General features: G+C 44.8%; 1 protein-coding gene across 3 annotated transcripts in view; it reads left to right on the top strand.

Annotated features, from left to right (window-relative positions):
* Positions 1-25,261, top strand: part of LOC119389529 (high affinity nerve growth factor receptor) — a 139,873-nt gene that overhangs the window by 85,236 nt on the left and 29,376 nt on the right. For all 3 annotated transcript variants that reach the window (XM_037656840.2, XM_037656842.2, XM_037656841.2), the window contains exons 2-5: positions 3,388-3,462; positions 8,716-8,787; positions 20,400-20,468; positions 23,127-23,296. In XM_037656840.2, the coding sequence (XP_037512768.1) occupies positions 3,388-3,462; positions 8,716-8,787; positions 20,400-20,468; positions 23,127-23,296 (386 nt within the window). The remainder of the gene's footprint in view (positions 1-3,387; positions 3,463-8,715; positions 8,788-20,399; positions 20,469-23,126; positions 23,297-25,261) is intronic.

A 25,261-nucleotide genomic window follows, 5' to 3' on the forward strand; every position in this document is an offset into this window, starting at 1 on the left:
CTAGAACCACTATCAATATGCGTAATGTCGTTGATGTAAATGTCAAAAAGGAGGGGCCCCAGTATACTACCTTGAGGTACTCCGGTTTTGATGTCACGCGTTTTTGAGAGAGAACTGCCCATTTCAACGTGCTGTTTTCGATGTGATAGATACGACGTCATTAACTCTAAAGCTAGGATCCTGTGGGGATCCTGATTTTTATTCTTTGCAGTCGTCGGGTCAACGCAGCTGATGCCGCATTTTCTTGAAGCTCTCTCGTTTAAATGACCAATGTCTGTTCTTGTCGTTCCTGGGTAGATAGATATAAACTGTGAATCACTTGTGGCGCATACCCGCATACCATGACCCGTGGTATACGGATATGTGTCACATGTGGCTGGAGGAAAGGGTTTCATGACGTACACGCCAGGATTTTCGCGTTATGCATGTCACGACCAGACAGTCATGTTCGTCATTGAAGCCATAGCGCTGATAAGACAGGGACCACAGAAAGAGGACGGGACGTGCGCTACTCACAAGTGAGTCTTTATTTCGGAAAACATGTTGTACTTATACAACAACGAAAAAACCAGCAATCATCACCACAAAACCGTATCACAAGCGCAAGCCTGCATCCCCTAATACTCTCATACCATCCGATGCCAATTTTGGCCAATACCAAGTTAAGGAGGCGACCACGAGAGCGCCCAGACGTAGGCGGCTAGATATATAGATACATAGACAGAAACGCCAAAAGGGCCTTTGGTTCGCTAAGAAATGCTTGACATTTAAAACGTCACTAATATGTACACTGCATATTGCAAATGAGTTCTGCGGAGTCCCGCAAGGTGGCGGAAGGGTTATGAAAGGGATGATTACAACCACCCGTTTGTAGCACGAGGCCACAAGGAAATCCATACAGATTTCCCAGACAGGAAAGCTTCTAGTTGAAAATTCGTCCTGGTCTGGGGATCGAACCCGGAACCAACGCCTATATGCTTCGACTTGTTGGCTCATTCGTCCTCGCGCTGCCAATTACTAGCATCCTGATTGGCTCAATCGGTAGAGCGACTGCCCCAGAAAGGCTTTAGTCCCGGGTTCGATCCCCGAACAAGAACGAATTTTTCTTCAACTAGAAGCGTTCGTTTAAGAGAAATCCGTATGGATTTTCTTGGGGCTTCGTGCTACAAACGGCCGCTTGTCAATTATCTCTTTCATAAGCTGCACACAGCTCTAAAACCATGACGGCAGCCACCCACGTCAATGTGCTGTACGTAGAGCCTCTTACGCGGCATGATCTGACTTATAGATTCCATAGGCGAGTTCTGCGACAATGTGAGCTGCCAAAATAGCACACGATTTCTTCTCTCTCTTTTATGTTGCACTCTATTTAAATACCGTATTTTGTAATGTGGTGGATCTCACGCTACTCTTGATGCGACTACACGCATCTCTTCAAGGGACCATGACAAACAATTTTCGATCATTATATGCGTTATGTGGGCTTATCCTTGTGTGTTCACAAATAAGCTGGCAAACTATTAGCGCATTTGGTCGAGCACTTGATTTATAATTGAATATTTTTATAAAGACGCGAGCAGCCTGAGGGAACTGGTTCTGGGTAACGAACTGGTTGTGCGAGCTTCCGCATTCCGGCGTACGGTTTTGTTCCGTGGTCAGTTGCGCGTGCTCTCGAGCTATTTCAGCTTTCTTCAGCTTGGCACTGAAATTGAACGATTTGCAGAGGCTGAAACTTTGGTAGAACACGACGGCTCCGCTTCATGCAGCACATGACGTCACACACGCCATGACAAAATGGCGGTCGCCGGCGGTGAGCGGAGTTTATAGCCGGTGACTACTAGGGTTATTACGCACTGAAATATTATTTTGCAGTTCATATTTGATATATGTATTGGATCCCCTACTTCTATTTTTCGTTGAAAACCGCAAATTGTTAGGTGACCGTGTCACGGCCCCTTTAAACGCTAGCACAAGCAGTCCACACTTCGTATTTGTTTGATCGATGGCCATTTCCTGCCCTCCACGAGTGGAAGTACGACCTGGTGAAGCTTAACATATTGAGTCAAATGACCCGTTTTGAGAATGACGTTGAGTGAGCATTGTTGACGCACTTTTAGAAAGCCACGCGCGGTATGGCACTCAGTCATTCTTGTTATGATTTCGAGCTGCGCATTCCAGCAACTTCTGGAATCCCGTTTGGATTATTTTGCAGTTACGCGATGACGACCCTTTAGTTCCTGAAGGGGCATATCAATCACTGCAGGGTAAAATAAACCATTGATCTTGCGCGGCAAAGCGCAGCTGCGGTTCTGGTTAACAAGTGAAACCGCGATACTAATAGCGTAGCGCAAGTCTGGGCACAGGAGACATAGTGCTTGTAATACATCTCATTTTCTTAACTTTATCGTACTTCTGAGCGATCTATTCGGCCACTCTTTGACAACGATCTTATTCTACACAGGCCCCTTCTATGCAGATTTCAGCGTTTGTGATGACTTTTCGTTTCTATGTTTAGCTCTTACATTGGTAAACAGTACACACTCTTAAGATGCGAAAAACTCGCAACTTGTCAGCCTAACTGCGCTCCTTCTCATTACACAGTCGCTGTGTAACACTGAAACAAGGGAGGAAATGTTTTATATCCAAGCCCATCCACCTGCAGTGGACAGCCCAGCTTGATACAGGGCTTGCTTGTTTCACAATTGTGAAATTTCATCGTAAGTGCACAAGCTATGAGTTGGACATATAGTGTAGGTGAGCCTACAATCTATATTGCACAACAGCCGCAGTTGCAGCCACAGACTCTATTCACGTGTGTCGGGTGTCATTATCAGCCGCGGGACATTCTCGTACCATGGAGTTCCCTGCTTCTACGTATCGCGCTGCGAAGCCACTTCTATAATTCGTGCAGCATGCCTAAACGAGACTGCAAATAACTCTTAAGTTGAAGCGCTTCGCTTGTGCATTTGCGTCTGTGCAAGGGCATTCGTTTTTTGCAACACGAAGGTGTTTTGTGTTGGGCTCCACCAAGAGTTAACTGATGTCATTCCAGTCCCGGAAATGACGTCGGTAAAAGAGCACGCGAAGATGTCACTGTTAGTTCACTCTATTACTTTCATCACCACCCTGACTGAATGTTGTGCTTAAGATTGTCGCTAGTCTGTAGAACATATGCAATGCATATATAATATATATATATATATATATATATATATATAGCAGCTCACTTTATACGCTGAGTGGAACTAAACCTCCACTTCTGGCATGAGCTGTCCAGGAATAATCGCGAACTTATGTCTATTATACGGTGTGCTGAGGGCGTGCACTGCATTTCAACGTCCGATGCTGCAATTAACGTTTGTGCGTCTTGTTTTATTTGCATTGCAGAAGCATCGAGAACCAGATAAGCTTCGAAGAGCTCAACGAGACTCAGCTGCAGTGGTACCCTTCCCTGAAGACGCTGTGAGTACAGTCGACCGCCTTATGCTGCGAGAAGCGCGAGCGTTTCGCTAATTGTGTTTTCTTTTTTAGGGGACCGCATAATTGAAGTCGGAAATGAATTGAGCTTATTTTTATTTTACGTGTTTAAGTACAATACGCTTAACTAATGCTTAAAAAAACCTTACTTGCAAGCTTTGATTCTATAATCGATGAAAACCACTAACAGGTAAAAATAGGAAAAACTGAGAGCCAGAAAGCAGACACCTTGACACAGAGGTGGCTACTAACAAGTGCATTTTATTATCGAAAGAACTCCAGAAGGTCGCGGGTCCGATCCCGGCCGCGGCGGTCGCATTTCGATGAAGGCGAAATGCCAGAGGTCAGTGTGTGGTGCGACGACAGTGCACGTTACAGAACACCAGATGGTCGAAATTTCCGGAGCCCTCCACTACGACGTCTCTCATAATCATATCGTGGTTTTGGGACGTAATACACCAGATAATATTATTATTATTATCGAAAAACGCCTCATCCCAAGTCCGTGCGGAACATGCGCGAATGTACACTAACAAACCACTGTGCTAATTTTATCAATGCAAGTGACCACTGTCCAAGAAATTCACTCTTTTTTGCTCAAGAACACCGAAGGGACGCCTACACATTTTTCAATTCTATAAGCGTGAAAATTTGTTTCATTTATCAAAATTTGATGCTTGCTTATTCAGCAAGCATGCGTAAGAAACGTAAGATTGCATAAATAAATATTTGAATGAATAACTGTATACATTTTTTCTTAATAACTTACAGTTATAAGTTACTAGCAAACACGTTACGACTAAGGTCACTAGAAACACTGAGCACGGTTGAGGTTCGAATTCAGCTCACGAACACGACTGTTATCGCTCAGGTCTCCTCGAGTGAAAAATCACCACCCGTCGAACACGCGCCCCGTCTACGAGAACGATTTGTCAAATGAACCGTCGCCATACCTGTCAACGATGCTAATCCCAGCGACCACGTCGGTGCCATAGAAGTCTTCAAGGTTTTGGTTCCGGGGTCGAAACGTCGGGCTTAAGTATGTGGGTGGGGACGCGTATATGGGATACGAGGATAGCTTGACGTCTCGACTTCTAAGCACTGCAGAAGCAATGAAGGTCCGCAAGCATAATAATATTTTATGGGGTTTTACGTGCCAAAGCCGCGATATGATTATCAGGCACGCCGAAGTGGAGGGATCCGCAAATTTTGACCATCTGGTGTTCTGTAACGTGCACTGACATCGCACAGTACACGGGCATCTAGTATTTCGCCTCCATCGAAATGCGACCGCCGAGGCCGGAATCGAGCCCGCGACCTTCGAGTAAGCACCCGAACGGAGTCCGCAAGCATAAATCACGTCACCAGCTGCATGAGCAAACTGTATAGACCGCAAATTACGTCCCTCACTGCACTATTCCGCTATTGAGCGCAGCGAACACATTCGTAGAGAAACCAAGTATTAGAATCTACGAAATGTGTTATTATCGTGCAGCTTTTGTAAGCTCCTCAGGCACTGCCATATAAATGTAACGGAGGTCGATTTGTTGTGAGCACGTGCCTGTAATATTGAAGCGAGTCTGTAGCGATAAGAACCCGTCGTGATATATAGATATAGCTTTTGCAGATATGACGTTGCGCTGGTAAACACGAGGACTCGGGTTCGATTCCGGCATTGGCGGCCACATTTCGATTTGGGTGAACTGCCAGATCGCCGGTGTACTTAGATTTATAATCACGTTAAAAAGAAGAAAAAAAAAAGCTTCAGGAGGTCACGCTTAAACCGGAGTTCCCCTCCACGGCATGCCTCATAATCGTATCCGAATTTTAGCACGTAAAAATCCTATAATTTATTTTGTACCGATGACGAAAGCAGGCGACTTGGTTCCGTTGTTCAACGGGTGAGAAACGTGGTCTTTGCTTTCCACAAACGTGAACACTGAACTTTTGCGAACATTGATCACTAACTTGTCGTGTAGCCTCGAGCTGCTCATCACAAGGTTGCGCCTGAACGTGTATTCGCTGGTTCGTGGCATTCGCAAACGTAGGTATTCTCGCAGGCATCTAACCAACAGCAACACCACCAAAAAGAACTACGAGAGAGAAAGAGGAAGAAAGGCAAGGAGATTAGCCGGAAGCAAGTATCCCGTTTACTACCCTGCACGTGGGTTTACAACAAAATGGATTTTATTACATATAACTATAAAGAAAGAGAGAGAAATAGATGAAAAAAAAGGAAGAGAGGTTAACCCGGTACTAGTAATAGGTTTCTTACCCTGCACAGGGGAGGGGGGAGGTGGTCGGAAAGGAGGACAGAGAGATAGATAAAATAAAAACGAAAAAAAATGCACATATGCATACACACGCAGGACGTTCCAATCAGAGCCGTTCTCATAGACCGGTTGAACGAAGAAAGCGCAGTTGGCAGCGCAGTCTTTTTCTGTGACGTTGTGTCCTATCGATGGCGAAGGATTCTTTCTTCCGAAAGAGCTCGGTCGTCCTGACTTATCGAGCGTGTTGCAAAGCGACTGTCTCTGGGAACAGTGCTATGGGCAGTTCCACAGAATACGTCTAATCGTTTCTTCACTGCCGCAGTGGTCACACGCTGTGGTGTCGGCCGTTCCACTGAGGAACGAGTACGCATGGGTAAATGCGACGCCCAACCATAACTACAAGTATATAACTATGAGTATAACTTACAATACGCACTAGCACATTGTCAGTTAATCCCTCCTGTACCGTCTACTCGCCGTTGTACATTGCGTCAAACTCACTTTAGTGAACAGCGCACCAATTTTAGTCTACAAGTCGTGCTCTCTTACGAAACCCGGTCGTCAACTTATACCCTAGTCCGCCTTGTAGTCAGGACGTTGTCGTCTACGCTCTCAATTAACGTCTGCTCCTCTTTTATGGACACAGCAATGCCCGTTCCTACATCGCGGCGTCCTAACAGATAAGTATCGCGTGACAGCATACGAGGCTGAAAGGAGTGTATCTTCTATAGCTCGGATCCCAACTATGGAACTCTCTATAGTTCAGCGTAACTCGGCTATCGGGGTTGGGGTTTGTGCAGAACTCTATTGTGCAAGGGCCCGCAAGACGCTCGTAGCACCCCAACCCCTCTTCCTTACTTTATTTGAGAGTACAAAGGGTTAATCGCGCTGCTACTGAAAATTGGAACACGCGGTTCGCGGAGACGACAGGCTGGCGTCGGTCGCGGCGAGCGGTAGGACGACGTCGCTTGCCGCAAGAAAGACGGGAAAAGATACCGGCGCTCTCAAGAAAAAGAAAGAGGAGGAGGGGGGGGGGGGAGCTCTTGCGAGCGGCTGTAAAGCCGAAGGACGCGAGCACGGCAGCATCTTTTACGACAACCAGTGCGCCAGTGAAATCTCGCTCTCTTGGTATAGTCTGCCGCTTCGGCAGATTTTATGCGCGCGCAACGCTCCGCAGCGGCTAGGCTGATGAATTGCTTGTCTCAGCGTCCGCTGCTGTCTTCCACGTAAATAGGAGACCGTAGTATTTAGTCGCCATGTCGCTGGGAGTATGTTTTGAGTCTTCCCTCTCTTTTTATTTAGCTTTTGTGTCGACTCCTCTTTGGTCGTTCTCTTTTTTTTCGTTCTTTCACTTGTTTTTTATGTTATTTTTTAGTGTACATCCTCTACGCTTAGCTAAAATCCAGAGTCGTCACCTTGACAACAAAGCATATCCGTTGTTCAGCGTGGCTTCCGCTCTGAACATCAAATCCGGCAAAGATTTCAAAATCTTCGTCTCTACGTTCCTCATGGCACAGCGTCTTAAACGAAGAGATAGGCCTCACGGTTCTGTTCCTTGTTAGCGATTGGCAAAGCGCTACCATTAAACCCCGGGCGGAATAAGTGGGCCACTGTTCGTATATCGCGGATTAACCTGCCTGCTCATACGTCTTATCTTCCTTTCCTTTTTTTTTTTCTGCGACGGTAAGTGCGTCTTTCGTCAGCGTGAGCCTTCCGCTTGACTGCTCTCGACGAGGCGACCTTGAAAAGTAAATCCTTAGCTCTGAAAACTCACCGGGGTTTTTTTCCGTCGCAACACGGCGTAACTTAAAACATTTCCGTGGAATATTTCCACGAACTATAGCGAAAGGGGAGATGTTGTGGCAACTACGGCAAACAGCTATAGCCTGCCGCTTGTAACGCATATTCAGCGCAATGACGCAACCGCAGTGAAAAACACAAAAGTTATAAACGCACCTCACAGGCAACTCACTGTGACTACGAGTTTTTATCTATTAGCTTGAAGTTCAAATGCTCTTACCCTTCTTAAACGTTAGCTTGAACATTGCCACATTCATAATGACTTTGTGGTGTCGTCGTAGACCGTTCTCCTCTTTCAAATCCTACTTCTCCTTCCGGAGTAACTATGTTATGTTCACATATGTTATGTTATGTTCACCAACACCTGTTGCTGTGTAGCATAGACTTGTATAATTTAGATTGTCATGTGGCCAAGCTAACCAGTGCTTCGGTGGTGTTGTATATTTCTTGTATTTTGTATTTCGATTATGTACAACTAAGTAAGCACTGGCTAAGTGACACGATTACGTATAGCTAAGTAAGCACTGCTGCTGCTAAGCCCAGCGCGAATAGGACTGCATGAGGTGGCTAACCACCTCATTTTGTCCTGACCGCGGGCAATGCCTCGTATTGACCAAAAATAGAATAAATAAACGAAAAAAAATTTTTTCTGGGTGTTCGCGTCAACGAATGTGTCAGCTGTCATGCATCGCGCCAAGAAACGATTATTGTCACTGACATATAGTCGGAACTAATCACGACGTGACCATTTTAAAGGCTGATTCATCGACGAAGTGTAACAGACGAAGTTAGACGTTACAAACTAGTTCGCTAACTTGCTTCCGCATGAAGAGATAGCTTATGTGCCTCCTTTTCCTGTTTCTATTGAAAACGTTCCCTGCTACTCTTGTTGTACCTTATGATACGGTCATTAGAATTCATTTCGTGACCATTTAATTCCAGTTACTATTAAACTCAGCTTATCACCTCGCTCCCCTGCATTTCCAGTTTCCCTCTGTTTATGCAGCTACGTTGTTCAATTAGCCTCGTGAAATTCTCATTTGCAGCAAGGTCCCGAATAATAAGATGAGCTGTTCATTCTGATACTCTCACTACGGCGGACTTCTTGCCCTATGTTTATAAGATTGACTGCATGGTATTCTTGTCATGTCCTTTTTCTTGACAGGACTATCCACAAGTGTGGCCTGAAGTATGTATCTCCTAAAGCCTTCCAGCACAACCAGGAAATCCAGAAAATGTAAGTGCTGTTCACTGCCTTCATACGTGGCAGAATTAATTCAAGTGCCTCTTGGCGTATCTTTGTTATTTCACTTCAAAAAGCTTTTTTCTCTCTCTCCCATAAACATTCTTCGCACTTCAGCAGTACTTCAAGCCGGCGTGAAATTCGGATTCCTTATCAGTTGATTGGGGATTATTTATATGTATATGTTTGTTTGTTACAGTAATGCTGGAAACGATCATCGCTAATATTGCTACGGCATTTGGTTTTCGTGTGAGCAGAGCGGAACGACATGAAGAAATCTTAAAATGAAAAGCGACAAAATTTCAGTCTCTCGCCTAGTTTATCCAGTCTTATTTCTGTTAGTTTGCTTGTATAAAAGTGAAAATACTGACGTGCTTCGTTTTATTAGATTACAGACCTTTCATTGTGAACACGCATCGCTACATGGCAACGTATAGAAGGCGCGATAGTTCCTAATGCGAAATATTCTTTTTGCCCCGTTCATATACTTGAGCCGCTGACATTTCACGATAGCAGCTGAAACAGTGTTCTCCTTGAGTAGCGCAATTTACTGCACTTCATGCTCAATTTTCTTCAAATCATCCCGCGCTCTGTGCAAGGATATAAGTACAAGTAGGAGATCCACCAGCTGTAGTGGCGCATTAAATGGACTGCCAAATTTATACGGCGACACAAAATTTCTACGTCCGTTTTGATATATACGCCGCCGGGCAGGCTTCGCATTATTCTGGCAGACTACGACTCAAAACGCCCTCTGTGCTTCATTGTGCTTTTAAAGAAAACAGATATTACGATGTCGCACGCCTCGGAGCAAGGCCGAGCTACATCGCGATGGCGCCGAGTTAGGACGATGTTGCTGAAACATTTCACGGACATAACTCCGCAGTTTCTTCACTTCTTTTTCATTTCTTCCTCTATTTCTTCTTCAGCGAGAAATTTTCGCTTACTCCATGCTTTTCGTTCGTGTGCCGAAAACAGAAAACAGAGGATACCGCTGAAAAAAAAAACAAATCTGGCGTCGTCGTCGGCAGTGAGCGCACACAGTGTATGAGGGAAATGCACTACCTGCTCTCGATGTATAACAAAAGGGACGGCTGCGTATTTTCCGAGACTCCATTACGGGAGCTGCGCGAGCTATAAAATAAAAAGTCCGCGACTCAAGATTGCAAGTGCGCCGACGGCCAGGAACCCCGTGTATAGGCTTCTTCATTTCAACGAAGAAAAAACCCCGTGCGGCTCGGATGGATTCAAGCGTGCGTCAAACGCCGCACGAGCTTGGCTCGCCGGTCATATATCTCCGTTTCTTTCACAATTTCATTTCTTTCTTTTCCGAGATTCGCATATCGCTTGTGCGCCCTATCGTCGCTCTTAGTCCATCGTCGTCATCTTGTGCACTGAATCGACTGGGCACTCACCCCCCGATTTTCCCGCTACAGGACTTTTCTCGCGAAAGGTCTCCTTTTTCTTTTCTTCTTTTTTTTGTGTATAGAAAGGATATCTACATAGCTAGCGAGAAGCCAATCTCTGCTGTCGGGAAAACAACAAGGGAGCGGACCCCGGACGCCCGGGTCATCAATTCTTAGGCGACCTTGAAAATAACACGCTTAGAGCCGACAGCGGCACTCCCATTTGCTCGTCGACATTGAACAACGGAGACCCATGGACCCGAGGCCGATGTTTTCATTAATTCGGACGTGTATCTAAGCAGTGAGAGCGAGAGAGAGAGAGAGAGAGAGAGAGAGTGTGTGTGTGTGTGTGTGTGTGTGTGTGTGTGTGTGTGTGTGTGTGTGTGTGTGTGTGTGTGTGTGTGTGTGTGTGTGTGTGTGTGTGTGTGTGTGTGTGTGTGTGTGTGTGTGTGTGTAGTGCGTGCTAGATGGTAAGGGGGAAGCGTATCCGATTTCGAGGCGCCATGGGACGACCGGCTCGCGACAACCTCGGCGTTCCGTTATTTCCACAGGGATTCTGCCGCGATCTCAATAAGCGGGGTGTGTGTAACAGCGGGCGACTAAAGCGCGGACCTGCTGTGTTTGTGGCCGCACACGCGCATGCGCGAAGAAAGTCGCGGCTTGTTTTGCCTTCACATCCATCCGGTTCTGCAACGAGCAATCTCGCTTAATAATTTCGTCAGATGTACCGCGTGCACACTTGCGTTACGGCTAGATCTTTCGGATGAATATTGACGGGAGCGCACTCGTCTCAGCCCCTGTCAGACCCTGTACTACATTCAGTAATTTGCGTTAGTCACCTTACGCAGCCCGATCAATACAGCTCGTACTAATATGGGCAAGATGATAAAACGGGAAGATTCGCTTGTTCTATCAGGGAGTGGGAAATGTTAGCTTGGCATACTGCTTCCCTCAGCGAACGACGATATATGAAGCAAGATATACGTGTGCTGGTTCACCGTCGCAAAAAAAAAAAAAAATAATAATATTAATAAATAAATAAAATGCGTTGACAACACACGCTCAAAAGGGCAAACGTACTTACACATTCCAAACTGTAAAAACCAAGTTATCGCTCTGGGCAACTGCCCATAGAAATGCCGGAAGCACCTTTGCATGGCTCGAGGTGCGGGAAACATTTCCCAATGCTCAACATGTCATCACAATTCCAGCCTCATCTAGATGTAAGTAGAATGAAAGAATTAAATTAGCTGGAAAAGTTGGGGACAGTTGAGCAAGCTCGACGACTTACCAGAATTCCTGCCTCAGATAAATGTTCTGAAATAATCAAATTAATTGGAAAATGGGAGCTGGGGAGGAGGTGCAATCATTCAGGAGCCATATGCGAACAAAAATGAAGTCTCAGAAAAAGGGGGTGACTACTTCGACGTCAAGGTCTGTTTAGATGCCAAGGTTTGATCGAAGTCTACAATATTAGACCTTATTAGACGCTTATTAGACCCATCATAGAATATGCTAAAATTGTCTGGGATCCTTTATCTGTTACCAACATCTCGAAACTTGAAAAAATTCAGCGTCTAGCAGTCCGGTTTATATTCAATAAATATCGTTGGACGGATTCACCATCTCAACTGTGTGCACTAGCCGAGCTACCCACGATTCAGGCTCGAACTAAATACGAAAGACTTAAATATCTTTACCTGATTATTAATCATCATGTTCATATAAGGTATGCCGACTATTTTGATATTCTTCGTCGTGAAACTTCTAGACATCGCCATTCAATGTTCATTCGTGCTCCTGCAGTTTACACTGATTCTTTTAAGTATAGCTTCTTCCCACGAGCCATTAAGGATTGGAATTCTTTGAGCGAAGAAGCCGTTTCATGCTCATCTGTAGATTTATTCTTAAAACACATAGATCACATTCTCATTTGTAGTTAACAAAGCTTTATTTGTCTGTACTTGATCTAGTGCATTTAATCTTATTATCTGGTTGCGTTTCTTGGTGTACTTCATTTTGTCCCTTTATCTGTAAGTTCTGATTGTACATGTTAATTATGTTCTGATTCTACAATGATTGTTATGTCATTATGTATTGTTTTCCACTCCTGTTATAGCCCTTTGTAAGGGCTGACAGTATCTGTAAATAAATAAATAAATAAATAAATAAATAAATAAATAAATAAATAAATAAATAAATAAATAATTATTAGCAATCTCAAGTTACATAGCTGTACCTTTCTCGAGTGATACAGTGCAGCCAAGACCATTTTCAATTCAATTTTCAATTCTATAGGTATGAAGAGTGGATGTTAACATCTCCTGGCAACATTACGCAATGACTTCAGAAAAGAAGTGCGCTTTTCGAAACACCGTCAAAATTTCCCATTTGTTAAGGGCGCGCCTATACAGACGTCCACGATTTATCTTGCCTTGTCTGTAGAGGTAGCTCGTCCCTTTCTCTCGCGAGCGCGAACTATCCGTATTCTTCCCTCTGTCTGTGTGTGTCTGTGTGTGTGGAGGGAAAAGAGGAGAGGGAGGGGTAAGAAATGCTTTCTCTTCATTTCGAATCTCCTTTTTTTCTCCAATACGTAGTAAGCGATGAATGAATGGGACCTTTATTGAAATAAAAGGACGGCTCTTGGTCGCTGTTGGGGATAAGGTGTTCCGTGAAAAATTTTGAAGGGGGAAGAGGTGGGGGGGGGGGGGGGGAGAAAGAAAAGTACTTGTAGGGCAACCGGACACACATTTTATTGCTTACTTTGTTTAGAAATCTTTTCAAACATAGTAAGCAATAAAATGTGTGTCCGGTTACCCTACAAGTACTTTTCTTTCTCCCCCCCCCCCCCCCACCTCTTCCCCCTTCGAAATTTTTCACGGGAACACGTGTAATGTTTGCACTATCAAATGCATTTTTTGATCGATGCTACATCTTATTACGAGCTGAGACCTATTAGCTGCGAGCCTGTTAACAACGTGCCAATTGAAGCTGCACCTCCAGTTCTCACATTACCCTAATCTATCAAGCTCGCTAATGAACATCCCCATCGAAGATCGCATTCAGAGTGAGACCGTTTTAAAGAGAGTGCTCAAAGCGGTACTCGGGGCCATGCTCAGAGCAGCGCTAAGGATGCGACGGTACTCTTCTGAGAAACGTTAGGTTGTTGCCTCTCTGTCTAGTACCACGTGTCTTGGAAATCTACGCAGCCACTTTGTATTCAATTCTCCGACGCATGTCGCACAATGAAGGCCGTCTTGCTTCGTAGCAATGCACTAAAGCTTTGCCAAGAAGCCAGCTTTATGCTCATGGAAGGGTTCTCTTGTGTTGATCGCGTCGCTTGAAGTTTCGCACCACTTGACGGCGAAAAAATATACACACAAAAGATCTAGTGACCTAGTAGTTCTCTAACGACGTGACTGATTAGAGTTTAGGCATACTTTGCGAGTTCAATCCATTTATGTGTCTTCTGTTCAGTTCTGTTCTGGCTGGGTTGCTGTGGCTAGGTTGAGGTTTGTATCCCCTCGGCTACTCCATTTCTATAAGTTCTGCAGCGCAAAAAAAGACAAAAAGGAAAGGTTCTCCAAAAACAAAAAATGAAGTAAAGAAAAAAATCACAGCATATCCACGGAGTGAATGATGATGAGTGGGCGAAGCTGCGGAGGTTCATCGGTAAACCGTGATTCTTCCGTGAATTCTGCCCAGTACATCATCACCGACGTGAGATCGGGCGCGTTTATACTAAAGGTTCGATGAGTTATGACGACTTGCAGCTCACTTTAATTTTACATGTACGCTGTGAATTTTCATTGTTTAGAAAACCATTGCTTTAGAAAACATCTGGCGTCTTTCGTTAAGCAGCTGGCGTCTTTTCGTTTTGCTTTAGAAACATCTGGCGTTCTTCCGTTTTGCTTTTACAAAACATCTGGCGTCTTTCGTTGGTTTATTTCATCAATCAATGGCGTTTTGAACAAAATTTTTATTGTTTAATCACGCACAGGAGAAATCTCACCAGGCACTACCTTGGAGGTAAAGAATGGCTGCTAATGGGAATGAGAGACAGAAGAAGTCGGCTTTTAGCTACCGCTGCGAATTTTTTATTGTTCAACAACGCACAGGAAAAATCTCCCACCGGCACCACAAAGCGTAAGACTGGTCAAAGCGTAAGACTGGTTACGCACTACGACTACGACTACGAGGGACGAACGGGTGCCGCCTTAAGGAGCTTCGCCCCTAAAACATATAGCAAACTGAAACAAATAAAATCACACCATCTCCCGCTAAAGGGGACCATGAGGCGATGCGAAGCAGCGTTTCGGCATGTAGAGCCCGCGTTTCAGAGGGGGAGTGGAGAGGGAAAGTGGAGAAGGGAGAGAGGGGGAGAGGGGAAGGAGAGAGGGGAGGGCGGAAATGGGAAAGGGAGAGGGGAGAGAGGAAGTGGGGAGAGTGAGGGGAAAGGGGAGGGGAATGAGAAGTGGAGAGGGGGTGGGGAGAGGGGAGTGGAGAGGGAGAGGAGATGTGTAGAGAGGGCTTGCGCATGCGCAGTAAGGGTGGTCACGCCGCACACCACCACCACCGGATTGAACTCCGCTATAAGATGCTTCACATCTAAAAGAAAAAAATCGGCAGATCCCACGCCTTGTGAGAATCAGTTTCATGTGAAGCAGTCGGCGAATAATTTGTCTGTGCTGCTTTTTTTATTTGTTTGGAGCCAAGCGTTACGAGGTGTATCGACGTGTTTTTGTAAATGTTGTAGTTGTGGGAACATCGTGGGCTTACCAGGAACGTCGACTACACTAGCGTTTAAAGGGTAACTTATGGTGCGACGCAACGTCAGCACTCACTTTAGAGCATCGCATCGGGAAGTGCACATCACGATGCGATGATGTGAATATCATACGCAACTTTCGTTAGCGCATTCCTCCGGGGTCGAGCAACGCTTGAATATAGCTTGCTGAATCATAGGTATGCAAATGTAATGTTTATTAGAATGCTATAAAAGCGGAGCCAACACAGGAACCACAATTGACGTTAACCCGACATGACGCCTGTATCTATGAGTACGTATGTAATGTTTATTGCTTTGTTATAAAATGAGGGAGCCAGCGCTGCAACTACAAGTGTCGTTGCACCGGCATTACGCCTGCATAGGGTCTTTTTTCAAAGCAGTTCCAAGACGTAGCGTGGCTCTGTGGTAGAGAACCTGCCTGCCACGCAGAATGTTTGGGTTCGATTCCTGCTGGGATCCTGATTTTTATTCTTTATATTCGTCGGGCCAACGCTGCCGATGCCGGTTTTCCTTAATGCTCTCGCATTTAAATTACCAATGTCTGTTGTCGCCGTTCCTGGGTACATATACACTGTAAATCAGCTGTGGCGCATAGCCGCATACCGCGGCCCCTGGTATACGAATATGTGCCACGCGTGTCTGGAGGAAAGGGTCTGAAGACCTACGCGACAGGATTTTCACGTTATTCATGCAGTGATCAGACAGTCATATTCGTCAAACCCTCTTACCCTCCCATACCAATTTCGGTCTACACCAAGTTAAGGAGACGATCACGAGATCACCCTATCTATCTATCTATCTATCTATCTATCTATCTATCTATCTATCTATCTATCTATCTATCTATCTATCTATCTATCTATCTATCTATCTATAGATAGATAGATAGATAGACGCTAAAAGTGTCTTTGGTTTGCTAAGAAATGCTTCGCATTTAACAACTTGGTAATGGACAGCTCGCTTGCAATCTATCTATCTATCTATCTATCTATCTATCTATCTATCTGTGTGTGTGTGTGTAGATAGATAGATAGATAGATAGATAGATAGATAGATAGATAGGGGAAGGGGGAGGGGAGGGAGGAAATGGGAAAGGGAGAGGGGAGAGAGGAAGTGGAGAGAGTGAGGGGGAAAGATAGATAGATAGATAGATAGATAGATAGATAGATAGATAGATAGATAGATAGATAGATAGATAGATAGATAGATAGATAGATAGATAGATAGATAGATAGATAACGCTCAAAGTGTCTTTGGTTTGCTAAGAAATGCTTCGCATTTCTTAGCAAATGCTTCGCATCGTATAGATAGATAGATAGATAGATAGATAGATAGATAGATAGATAGATAGATAGATAGATAGATAGATAGATAGATAGATAGATAGATAGATAGATAGATAGATAGATAGATAGATAGATAGATAGATAGATAGATAGATAGATAGACGCTCAAAGTGTCTTTGGTTTGCTAAGAAATGCTTCGCATTTAACAACTTGGTAATGGACAGCTCGCTTGCAAGAGTTCACTTTGCAATGTCTTCTTTCTGTCAAAATAGAACGAACGGTGATGTATAGGATGAATTATGCGGTGTTGGTAAGCTTTATCCAGGACTGAATTCTTGAAAAATGCGCGTTCTGTTGACCATTCACTAACTGAATAGGCCGTTTAAAAGCAACGGAAGTTTACCTAGTTGGAATCTCCAAAGTACCGCTTTTAAAAGTGTCCGTCTCAATGTTCTTTTTTTTCTTCTCGTAATGTTCACCTTTTAGTGAATTAATGGAAAACTAGGGTCTATCGCCGGGTCTCACTTTTATTATGGGAATGGTCGTTTATAAGGTGGGTAAAACACCGCGATTTTTTTTTTTGAAAGTCTGCCCTTAGGCATAATATTTATTCAGAAATACACATATAAATTTGCTTCGTGTATGAAGTCCAGTAACGAGATTTAATGGGCACATTCTCAGTGTGTGTCAGAAAAATTCGGCAGATCCCACGTACCGTGGGGGTCGATGTTATGCGAAGCATGCGGCGGGTAGGTGACAGTGGCGTAACTTTTTTTATTGAGCGACACGTTACAAAATGACGCTAAAGATTTGTATAAATTTTATAGCACATATATATGTTGAAGAGCCGCATATGTGTTATATAACCAGTTGTTTACGGTTGAGTAACGCTGCCAATGGCAACGTGGGTATTACCTACACCAGAAGCGGTAAGCTGATATGTAGTGCTTATACGTATCCCGAGAACGCACACACGTTTCACGAACCCGTGTGCATGTGTGCAGGAAGTTCTTGACAGTCCTTGAACAAGGGCATCATCACCGTGATCAGTGAGCACCAGCAGCTGGTCATGACTTGTTATAGGATCCGGTCGTGATCGTGATGACGAGGAGTCCATGTGTAGTGAAGTATGTGGTATAGTAGAGCTGTTGGAATTCGTGGATTCCTCGGTCATTTTGTCGACAAATTGTCTGTCGACAGAGCCGGCGACATGTCGGAACCTGAAGCCACCCATCGCGTTGGTGAGGTATAGGCCGTCGAGGCTGGTAGGCCTGGATAGTGCTACGTAGACCAACATCAGTGGATGGTGTTTGTCGTATTCGTAGACTACCTGGGCGCATATGGCCTAAGTAGCCTAGTCTACAAAGCGGCTGCCAATCAATCTGGCATCATCCTCGGTCAGCATGAGGCCACAGCCCAGCCTCGTAAGAAATGAAGAGGACACCGCGTCGTTCTGGTGGACGAAGTGCACTTTACGGTGCGGTGATGTGGATATCATATGTAAGTTTCGTTAATGTATTCCTCTGGGGTCGAACAATGCTTCAATATAGCTTGCTGAATCATAGTAATACAAACGTAATGTTTATTAGACTGCTATAAAAGCGGAGCCAACACTGGAACTACAGACACTAATCTGATATGACGCCTGTATCGTAGGAGTACACATCGTAGGAGTATCATGTAGTGTTTATTGCTTTCTTGTAAAATTAGATAGCCAGCACCACAACCACATTTGACGTTGCACCGATATTACGCCTGCGTAGGCTGTTTTTCCAAACCAGTTTATAGACCTGGCGTGGCTCAGTGGTAGAATACATGATTGCCACGCAGAATGCTTGGGTTCGATTCCTGCTGGAATCCTAATTTTCATTCTTTCCATTCGTTGAGTCAATGCTGCCGATGTTGGTTTTCCTGAACGCTGCAGCATTTAAGTTAGGAATGTCTGTTCTTGCCGTTGCTGGGTAGATATAAACTGTCAATCACCTGTGGCGCATACCCGTACACCGCAGCCCGTGGTAAACGGGTATGTGCCACACGTGTCTAGTGGAAAGGGTTTGACGACGTACGCGACAAGATTTTAACGTTATTCATGTCATGACCCGGCAGTCATATTCGTCAAATCCTCTTACCTTCCCATGCAAATTTTAGTTTACACCAAGTTAAGGAGGCGATCATGAGAGCACCCAGACGTAGGCGGCTAGATAGATAGATAGATAGATAGATAGAAACGCTCAAAGTGCCAGAGGTTCGCTAAGAAATGCTTCGCATTTAAAAACCACGTATGTATCGTGAAATGTAAACGGGATCTGTTCGCTAGTCTGTGCACAGAGCCGTCCTGCCTAAGAAAGTGAACGGGCAAGGGCCAGAAGAAAAAAACGAAATTTGAGGAGCGTGCAAGTAGAGCGCGGAAGGAAATTTATGAGAAACATAAAAACATGCGCGTTGACAAGCGCACGAACGCACACATGCACACAAAACCAGGTCACTCTTATATTCTTTCCCTCCGCTTTGTGCTTTTTACTATATCTTTGTAATGTGCTTTTGAATGTCAACTAGCTATAGCAGAGACAGTTCATTCTCTTAAGTGTTTGGGTCGTAAAACCCATCCGATGGAAGCTTGCGCATTCGTATTTCGCATAAACACAGACCACTGTTGAGATTTATATGCAGCATTCAATATGTGCGAGGGCCAAGCTCTTTGGCGACTTACCGGCGGAGTTGGTGCTTCCAGCCTTTTACTCAGCCTTCTTTTGCAGTTTTAATTATTATTTTTTCCCAGATTGATCGGTGAACGTTTTCCTACTGGCCTTATATTTTGTATACAGTAAACGTAAACACCAATGCCCTAGATTTTTCACGACCCGACACTTCGTGATAATATGTAAATAGGGGCACTTTAGCGTGTTGATCTTGAACTTTCTACTTAAAAACGTAATTAACTGAAGAGAAAAACGTGTAAAGTTTATGTTGCATGCAAAGGAGAACAGAAGGGTAGAGGTCACAGAAAGATGAAATCAGGTCAGCTGCTTCTGGCGAATTCTGCATCGGTGTCTCTCTGCAGAACAACCTATCAAAAGCGCCGTGAATGCGAGTAAACAATGACATTGCAACATCGCAAGCAGACACCGACAGAGAAGCTCGCACGAGCGCAGGCGAAGCACGCAGACTGGGTCAACGGGACACGCTCTTCAGTCACGAAACCGCCGAAGGACCATTTGTAACCGCATATTAAAGCATTCTCCGATGAACACGGGCACTTACATATTAATAGCTGTCCCGTTTCACAATGTGCGTGCGGAAAGAAACGGCTTCAGTCGCTAGTTATTGCCGCTTCAGCGACGCGACGTAAATTACAGCCGTGCCGTGCCCTTCGCCGACTTCTATTGCATGTCTCAAACATATATTACGTGCAGGTCTCTCTAGAGCATCCACCATACTGACCGTTCTTTTTCTGTTTTCTTTAGCGGCACCAGCAACGTGTGACACTCTTGTTTCTCTTCCAAGCACTCCCGGTCGAGCGCTTACTTCCTGTTTTAAGAATATTCAGAAACCGGATTTCAAAAATAAAACTGGTACGGGATCGATAGTTCTGATTCAAGTTACAAGTCGTATCGAATACATATATGATATCAGAGCATAAGTTTACTTACGATAAGGGACAATTAATGGTCAGGATATTTAATAAAAATTATTTGAATGAGCTTATTGAACGAGCAGACGGTTTTCTTGTGAGCAGCTGGGATTGTTGTGGAACCTGGCGGAGCAGGTCTCAACCACGCGCTCCTTTTACGTGGCTTCCGAGATCCGCTTCAGTGGTGCGACGAGACACAAAGGCAGCCCAAGGAATATACCAGAGAACATGAACACCGACGTTCGAGTGCCACTACCATACACCCAAGGATTTGTGTTGCCTCCATTTTCTTTCGCGTAGCCTGAGGTAGAACTGCGTATTTAAATCGGTGAAAACGTCCTTTGAATTAGTGTGTTCATTACGCAATGATTACTGGGATTGTATGTTCTTTCAGACTTTTTATTCTCACATCCGAATGATGATTACTTTTTCTCCATGATGGTGCGACGTACTCTTAAACTTTGTGGCGTTCGTACTTATTTTTTTCATTCCAGCGATCTGAGGTTCAACCAAATAGAAGCCATTGCCTGGACTGCCATCGAGGGACTACAAACTATAGAACTGTAAGTAATGTTCACGGGTTTTTCCGAAGCCGGTTGGCCTTTAACATTCAGAACTGTTTTTCTTTCCAACAAATTCCTAAGGGACTGCCGAGTTAAATGCACTTGCGCATACCTTCAGTGCAATAGCCCTGAATGCTCTTGCGAAATCACATTAAATGAAGTTCACTAAAGCAGCGAAATGGTCCTGTTGGTAGATCACGGTGAAGGGTGGTGAATAGCGCCAGAGCACCAGAAGAATTTTTAATTATCTTTAATTAGCACATTTAGAACTCTAAATAAAGAACGCTTATTTTTATAGATGCACTTTAGATGTCTGTCTACCGTCGTCTTACTTTTGGTGACGCATATAAGCGGCCTCATTTCCTTGAACTAAATCTGACGTGAGGAATATACGATATCCGGGCCGCATATGGTTCCTCTCACGCGTTCATCCGGTCCACCGAACCTAATCGGTTGCCTCGACTGGTTTCAAGCAACCTGTTATCTGTCTCATAAACTGATCCCAACGCGAATTCGCCTGTATGTAGAAGAAAAGTAGGAAGGAGCTTGTATCATTAAATAGAAAAAGTCGCAGTTTTGTCGCAAGGGGGAAGCAATGAACGTGACAGCAACAAATTGGAATGTTATACGTGCTAGCAGCTAACTCCTTTAGGATTTGATTTGGCGTATCATTACAAAACGATGGCGTAGAGGAATACGGTCGCTCCATGGAGCGAAGCTGTTTTGGTGCTGTCTGTCGCATCAACGCAAAGTAAGCAGTCAAAGGGCAGCAAGTACGAGGGTAGGACCCGTCTACAGATGTCTGTCGAGATAGCGCGTGCGACCCCGCCCTTTTGATCAAAGTTCGCAGTTGCTGCCCGAGTAACTTAGAACACCCCTCCCCCCTCAGCCATCAGCACCCCTTTATGCTCCTTCGCCCGACGGAGCCGGCCGGCGTCTTTCATCTCTGCATGAACCGCGCCCTTATGCTGCCTCCGCAAGTTTTCGCTCGCACATAGAACATACGACGCGCAAGGCGATGTTATCGATTTGTACTTTATACGGAACATGACGGCGACGGCGACGGCAAAATGCGGCGCGAGTGTCCACATAATTGCTACCGCAATAAAAAAAGTCCACTCATCTCACTACAGACAACCGTTTTCATTTTTTTCTTCAGTTAGATCAGGCTTACAGCACAGCGCCTGTGCATCGTGCGCTGCTCTGCGAACATTAATTGTCCAAGCCTGGACTAGATCCAGCCCTCCTGGGTAATAACATCCGCTTACGATAGCGAAAGTAATTCACTCACTCGTCTATCCCCACTTTTTTTCTTGCCTATTTCGCTTTGTGCTCTTGTTGGTTCCGCTGTTCTTGGTCGAAAATCATTTATCTGGAAGTAATTTCCATTAGGACAGCCCATGGCCGTGTCCTTCAGGGAGTCGAGCATCCTTTATCTAAATTGCAGCTACCTTCGGTGATATAATGGAAATTTTAGGTCGATCGATCAGCACTCGCTCCTGTTCGAAGCAGCGTTTTCGCTAATTACGGTGCCTCTTATTAGTTTTTGTTGTAGTTTAAATTAGATTGAACAGTGAAGTCGTTGTCACCGTATTCTCTAGACGTATACTTTGAACCTCTTGATTGTTATGTTGCATAACGGGCAAAAACAGATTTAAGAGGGACTGAAATGCTCCCGTAGTACATATTTCTATCTATCTATCTATCTATCTATCTATCTATCTATCTATCTATCTATCTATCTATCTATCTATCTATCTATCTATCTATCTATCTATCTATCTATCTATCTATCTATCTATCTATCTTTTTTCTGACCGTACGTTAAATGCTTCGTTTAGCGAAATAAACCTTACGGTGATATCTAAACTCTCTACTCAATCAATCATATACACATTTGAAGCGACGGAAACAAGATCGAAATTTAAATGTCCTTCAGGCTTCAAGTGAGCCGCGGACAAACATATCACTTCTAAGATATTCTGCGATAAGATGGAACTGGAGGCAAAACAAAAATTTCAGTGCAAGTGGTGAACATGAGGAAGGACACAAGTTTTGTAGCGTCTCTTTTCTATTCTCTTTCATTCCACCTCCTCACTTTCCCCAGCGTAGGGTAGCAATTCGGTCTAAAAACTGGCTAACCTCCATGTCCTTCCGCCCGTTCCCTCATTCCTTCTTTCATTCACAGGCATAGCATCATGTCCCTATTAGTTATCGAGTTGCGTGGAAAGATACCTGTTACCGCCGCGTTGGTCTAGTGGTTATGGTGACCGACTGCTGCGCCGAAGTTCGCAGGATCGAATCCCGGCCGCGGCGGCCGCATTTCGATCCCCGTGTGCTTAGATTTAGGTGCACATTAAAGAACCCCAGGTGGTCGAAATTTCCGGAGCCCTCCACAAAGGCATCCATCATAATCATATCGTGGATTTGGGACGTAAAACGCCAACAATTATTAATTAAACATACTTCGTCATATAAGAGGAGTTCTCTTTCTTCTCCTCCCTTTACTCCTCCTCTGCCTCTCTTGCTCGCGTCGCCACCTGTCTCTTATTCTCTTATTCAGCACGTCCCGTTATGGCATCACATCGCAGTGACGAAGAATTTGCGATCAGCGCAGCGCCCGCATGCAGTTTACCTGTGTCACCTCCTCCTCCTCAGGCTGATCAGCGACAACAAGCTGTCGTGCAACTGCAGCAGCAAGTGGATTCAGCTGCAGATCGCGCGCAACAGCAGCATCTTCGGGCCGCTGGGCAACAAGATCGAGTGCTGGCCACCAGATGGAAGCCCGCAGCCAGTGCTCCTGGCCACCTATCCCATCACCGGATGCGGTGAGTGGTCCACGCCGACAGCACTTCTCGTTCTGCGCTCTTCGTTGCGCTTAGCTTATGGCAGGGCGCGTCAAAAAACAAGGGTGAAACGGACACGTAAAGAGACACAAAGACGATTCTTCAGAGAGGAAGCTTTAGCTCGGCGCCTGTTATGTAACTACGCGCGGGAGCAGAGAAATCGTTTTCCTCGACAACCGCTGCATCAGAGTTGTTGTTACGTTTGAAGAAATTCTCAGACGACTCGGGTGCGAAAGCCATCTTCTTTTCTTCTCAGTCGCTGTAATGATCCTCCCCAGCCCCCCTCCGAAAGCTTTCTACACCTCCTCCGGTTTTGCACTGCCTCCGCAACTTTAATCGGCCCAACTTTGACAATGTCATGTGACGACGTCATCATATGACGTCATAGTGACGTCACAAATTTTGTCGGTTTGTGACGTCATAATGACGTCATGCGATGGCGTCATCACATGATGATTATTTTTGCATCTCTCGTGTTGACGCCGCCGACGGTCAATTTTCGCGTTTGATGAGGCATCTAAGGCTTCGCTTTAAAAAAGTAAGAAGCAGTTCTAAATTTCAGCGGTGAACGATGCAGAGGGAAGGAGTGAAATCACCGACGACAGCTGCTGGTTGTATATATGAATATATAATGTTTTCTTCTAACGTATCGACCGGTTTCCGGCCTTTGTCCGGGAATACAAGGCACAGGTAAAAATGCACTTCTTATATACATGATTATGATAGGGAGACCCCAATATATGCGAAACCATGATTGTCATAGGTATGGCGTACATCAGGTAACTATAAACGTACACCTTTCCGATTGCGCATGAGTACTGATTTCTGTCTATTTCACGAATCCATTTTACGCATGCACCTTATGATGTTTAGCTTGCCATAACATCGCTCGTAAAGATATTCATAGTTTAATGGCTCCTCATGAAGAAGAAATGATGATGATTATGTCTATTTTCTGTCTTCTCTTCTGAAGAGCTAGAAGAACGCTTTTTTCATAATTTCTTTCTCGTTCAGGAAGTTTGTCCAAATTTCTCATTGATGTTTTGAAAAATTCTATTGAATCGGGGGTACCCCAAAATCAATTGAACTATCTCTCAAACTTAGAGCCGGCTGACATGACTAAGGTCCATGCTGTCGTGTAATCAAAAAAAGAAAAAATGTGGTCTAGCCAAGAGCACAGCCTACAACTCCACTAACGTGAAACCTGGGGAGAAGCAAAGCATGCAGTGTGCGCCGGTGTTTCCTGCAGCAATGTCGCTGCTAATGGGCGTTTCCTGAGCCAACGCGCGCCGTTCGCTCTCTCTCACCACACGGCGCGCGCTAATTGGGAGCCCGAGAAGCGCCGGTGGGAGGAGCAATCGCGCCCCCGCGTAGGCGGTGGCGCCCTCTCTTGCGCTTAACCGCTTTTAATCATTCAAATGAGAGGCAGTTTTTCCGTAAATTGTCTTCGTGCTACACACCGCAACATGCTAAGAACTAGACTTTACACGAGAAAACTTGGCATTTGAAACCAATTTTGAGACGGAATTTACCAGATTTATGTTATTTATTGCAATTAAATCTTGATTATTCCTTTATTTTCAATTAGTTTAAATCACGTTAGTTTATTTTGAGCGGGTTTTGACTAATTATACTTGTTTTTTACCATAGTTTGATGACTTGATTTACCGTGACGACGACATGACACGCCGACAAGTCTACACCCAAAGGTGCTTCGCCCCTAAAACACTTCATTTCATTTACAAGAGAATCTCAAACCTTTCCTTTCTACAAAGTATTACAGGGCTTCGCCCGTAGTAAACTTCATTAAGCCTACATAGCATGCGAGATTGGTTCTTACATGTCGTTTTACGATACCAAGAAGCTGGGCAAAGCTCGAGAGCGACGCGCCACTGATATCTCTCGAAACAGCGTGCTAGACGTTGATGCACAACCGTTGATCTTGGT

The sequence above is a fragment of the Rhipicephalus sanguineus genome, chromosome 4 (assembly GCF_013339695.2).
Source record: "Rhipicephalus sanguineus isolate Rsan-2018 chromosome 4, BIME_Rsan_1.4, whole genome shotgun sequence".
NCBI classification, from domain to species: domain Eukaryota; kingdom Metazoa; phylum Arthropoda; class Arachnida; order Ixodida; family Ixodidae; genus Rhipicephalus; species Rhipicephalus sanguineus.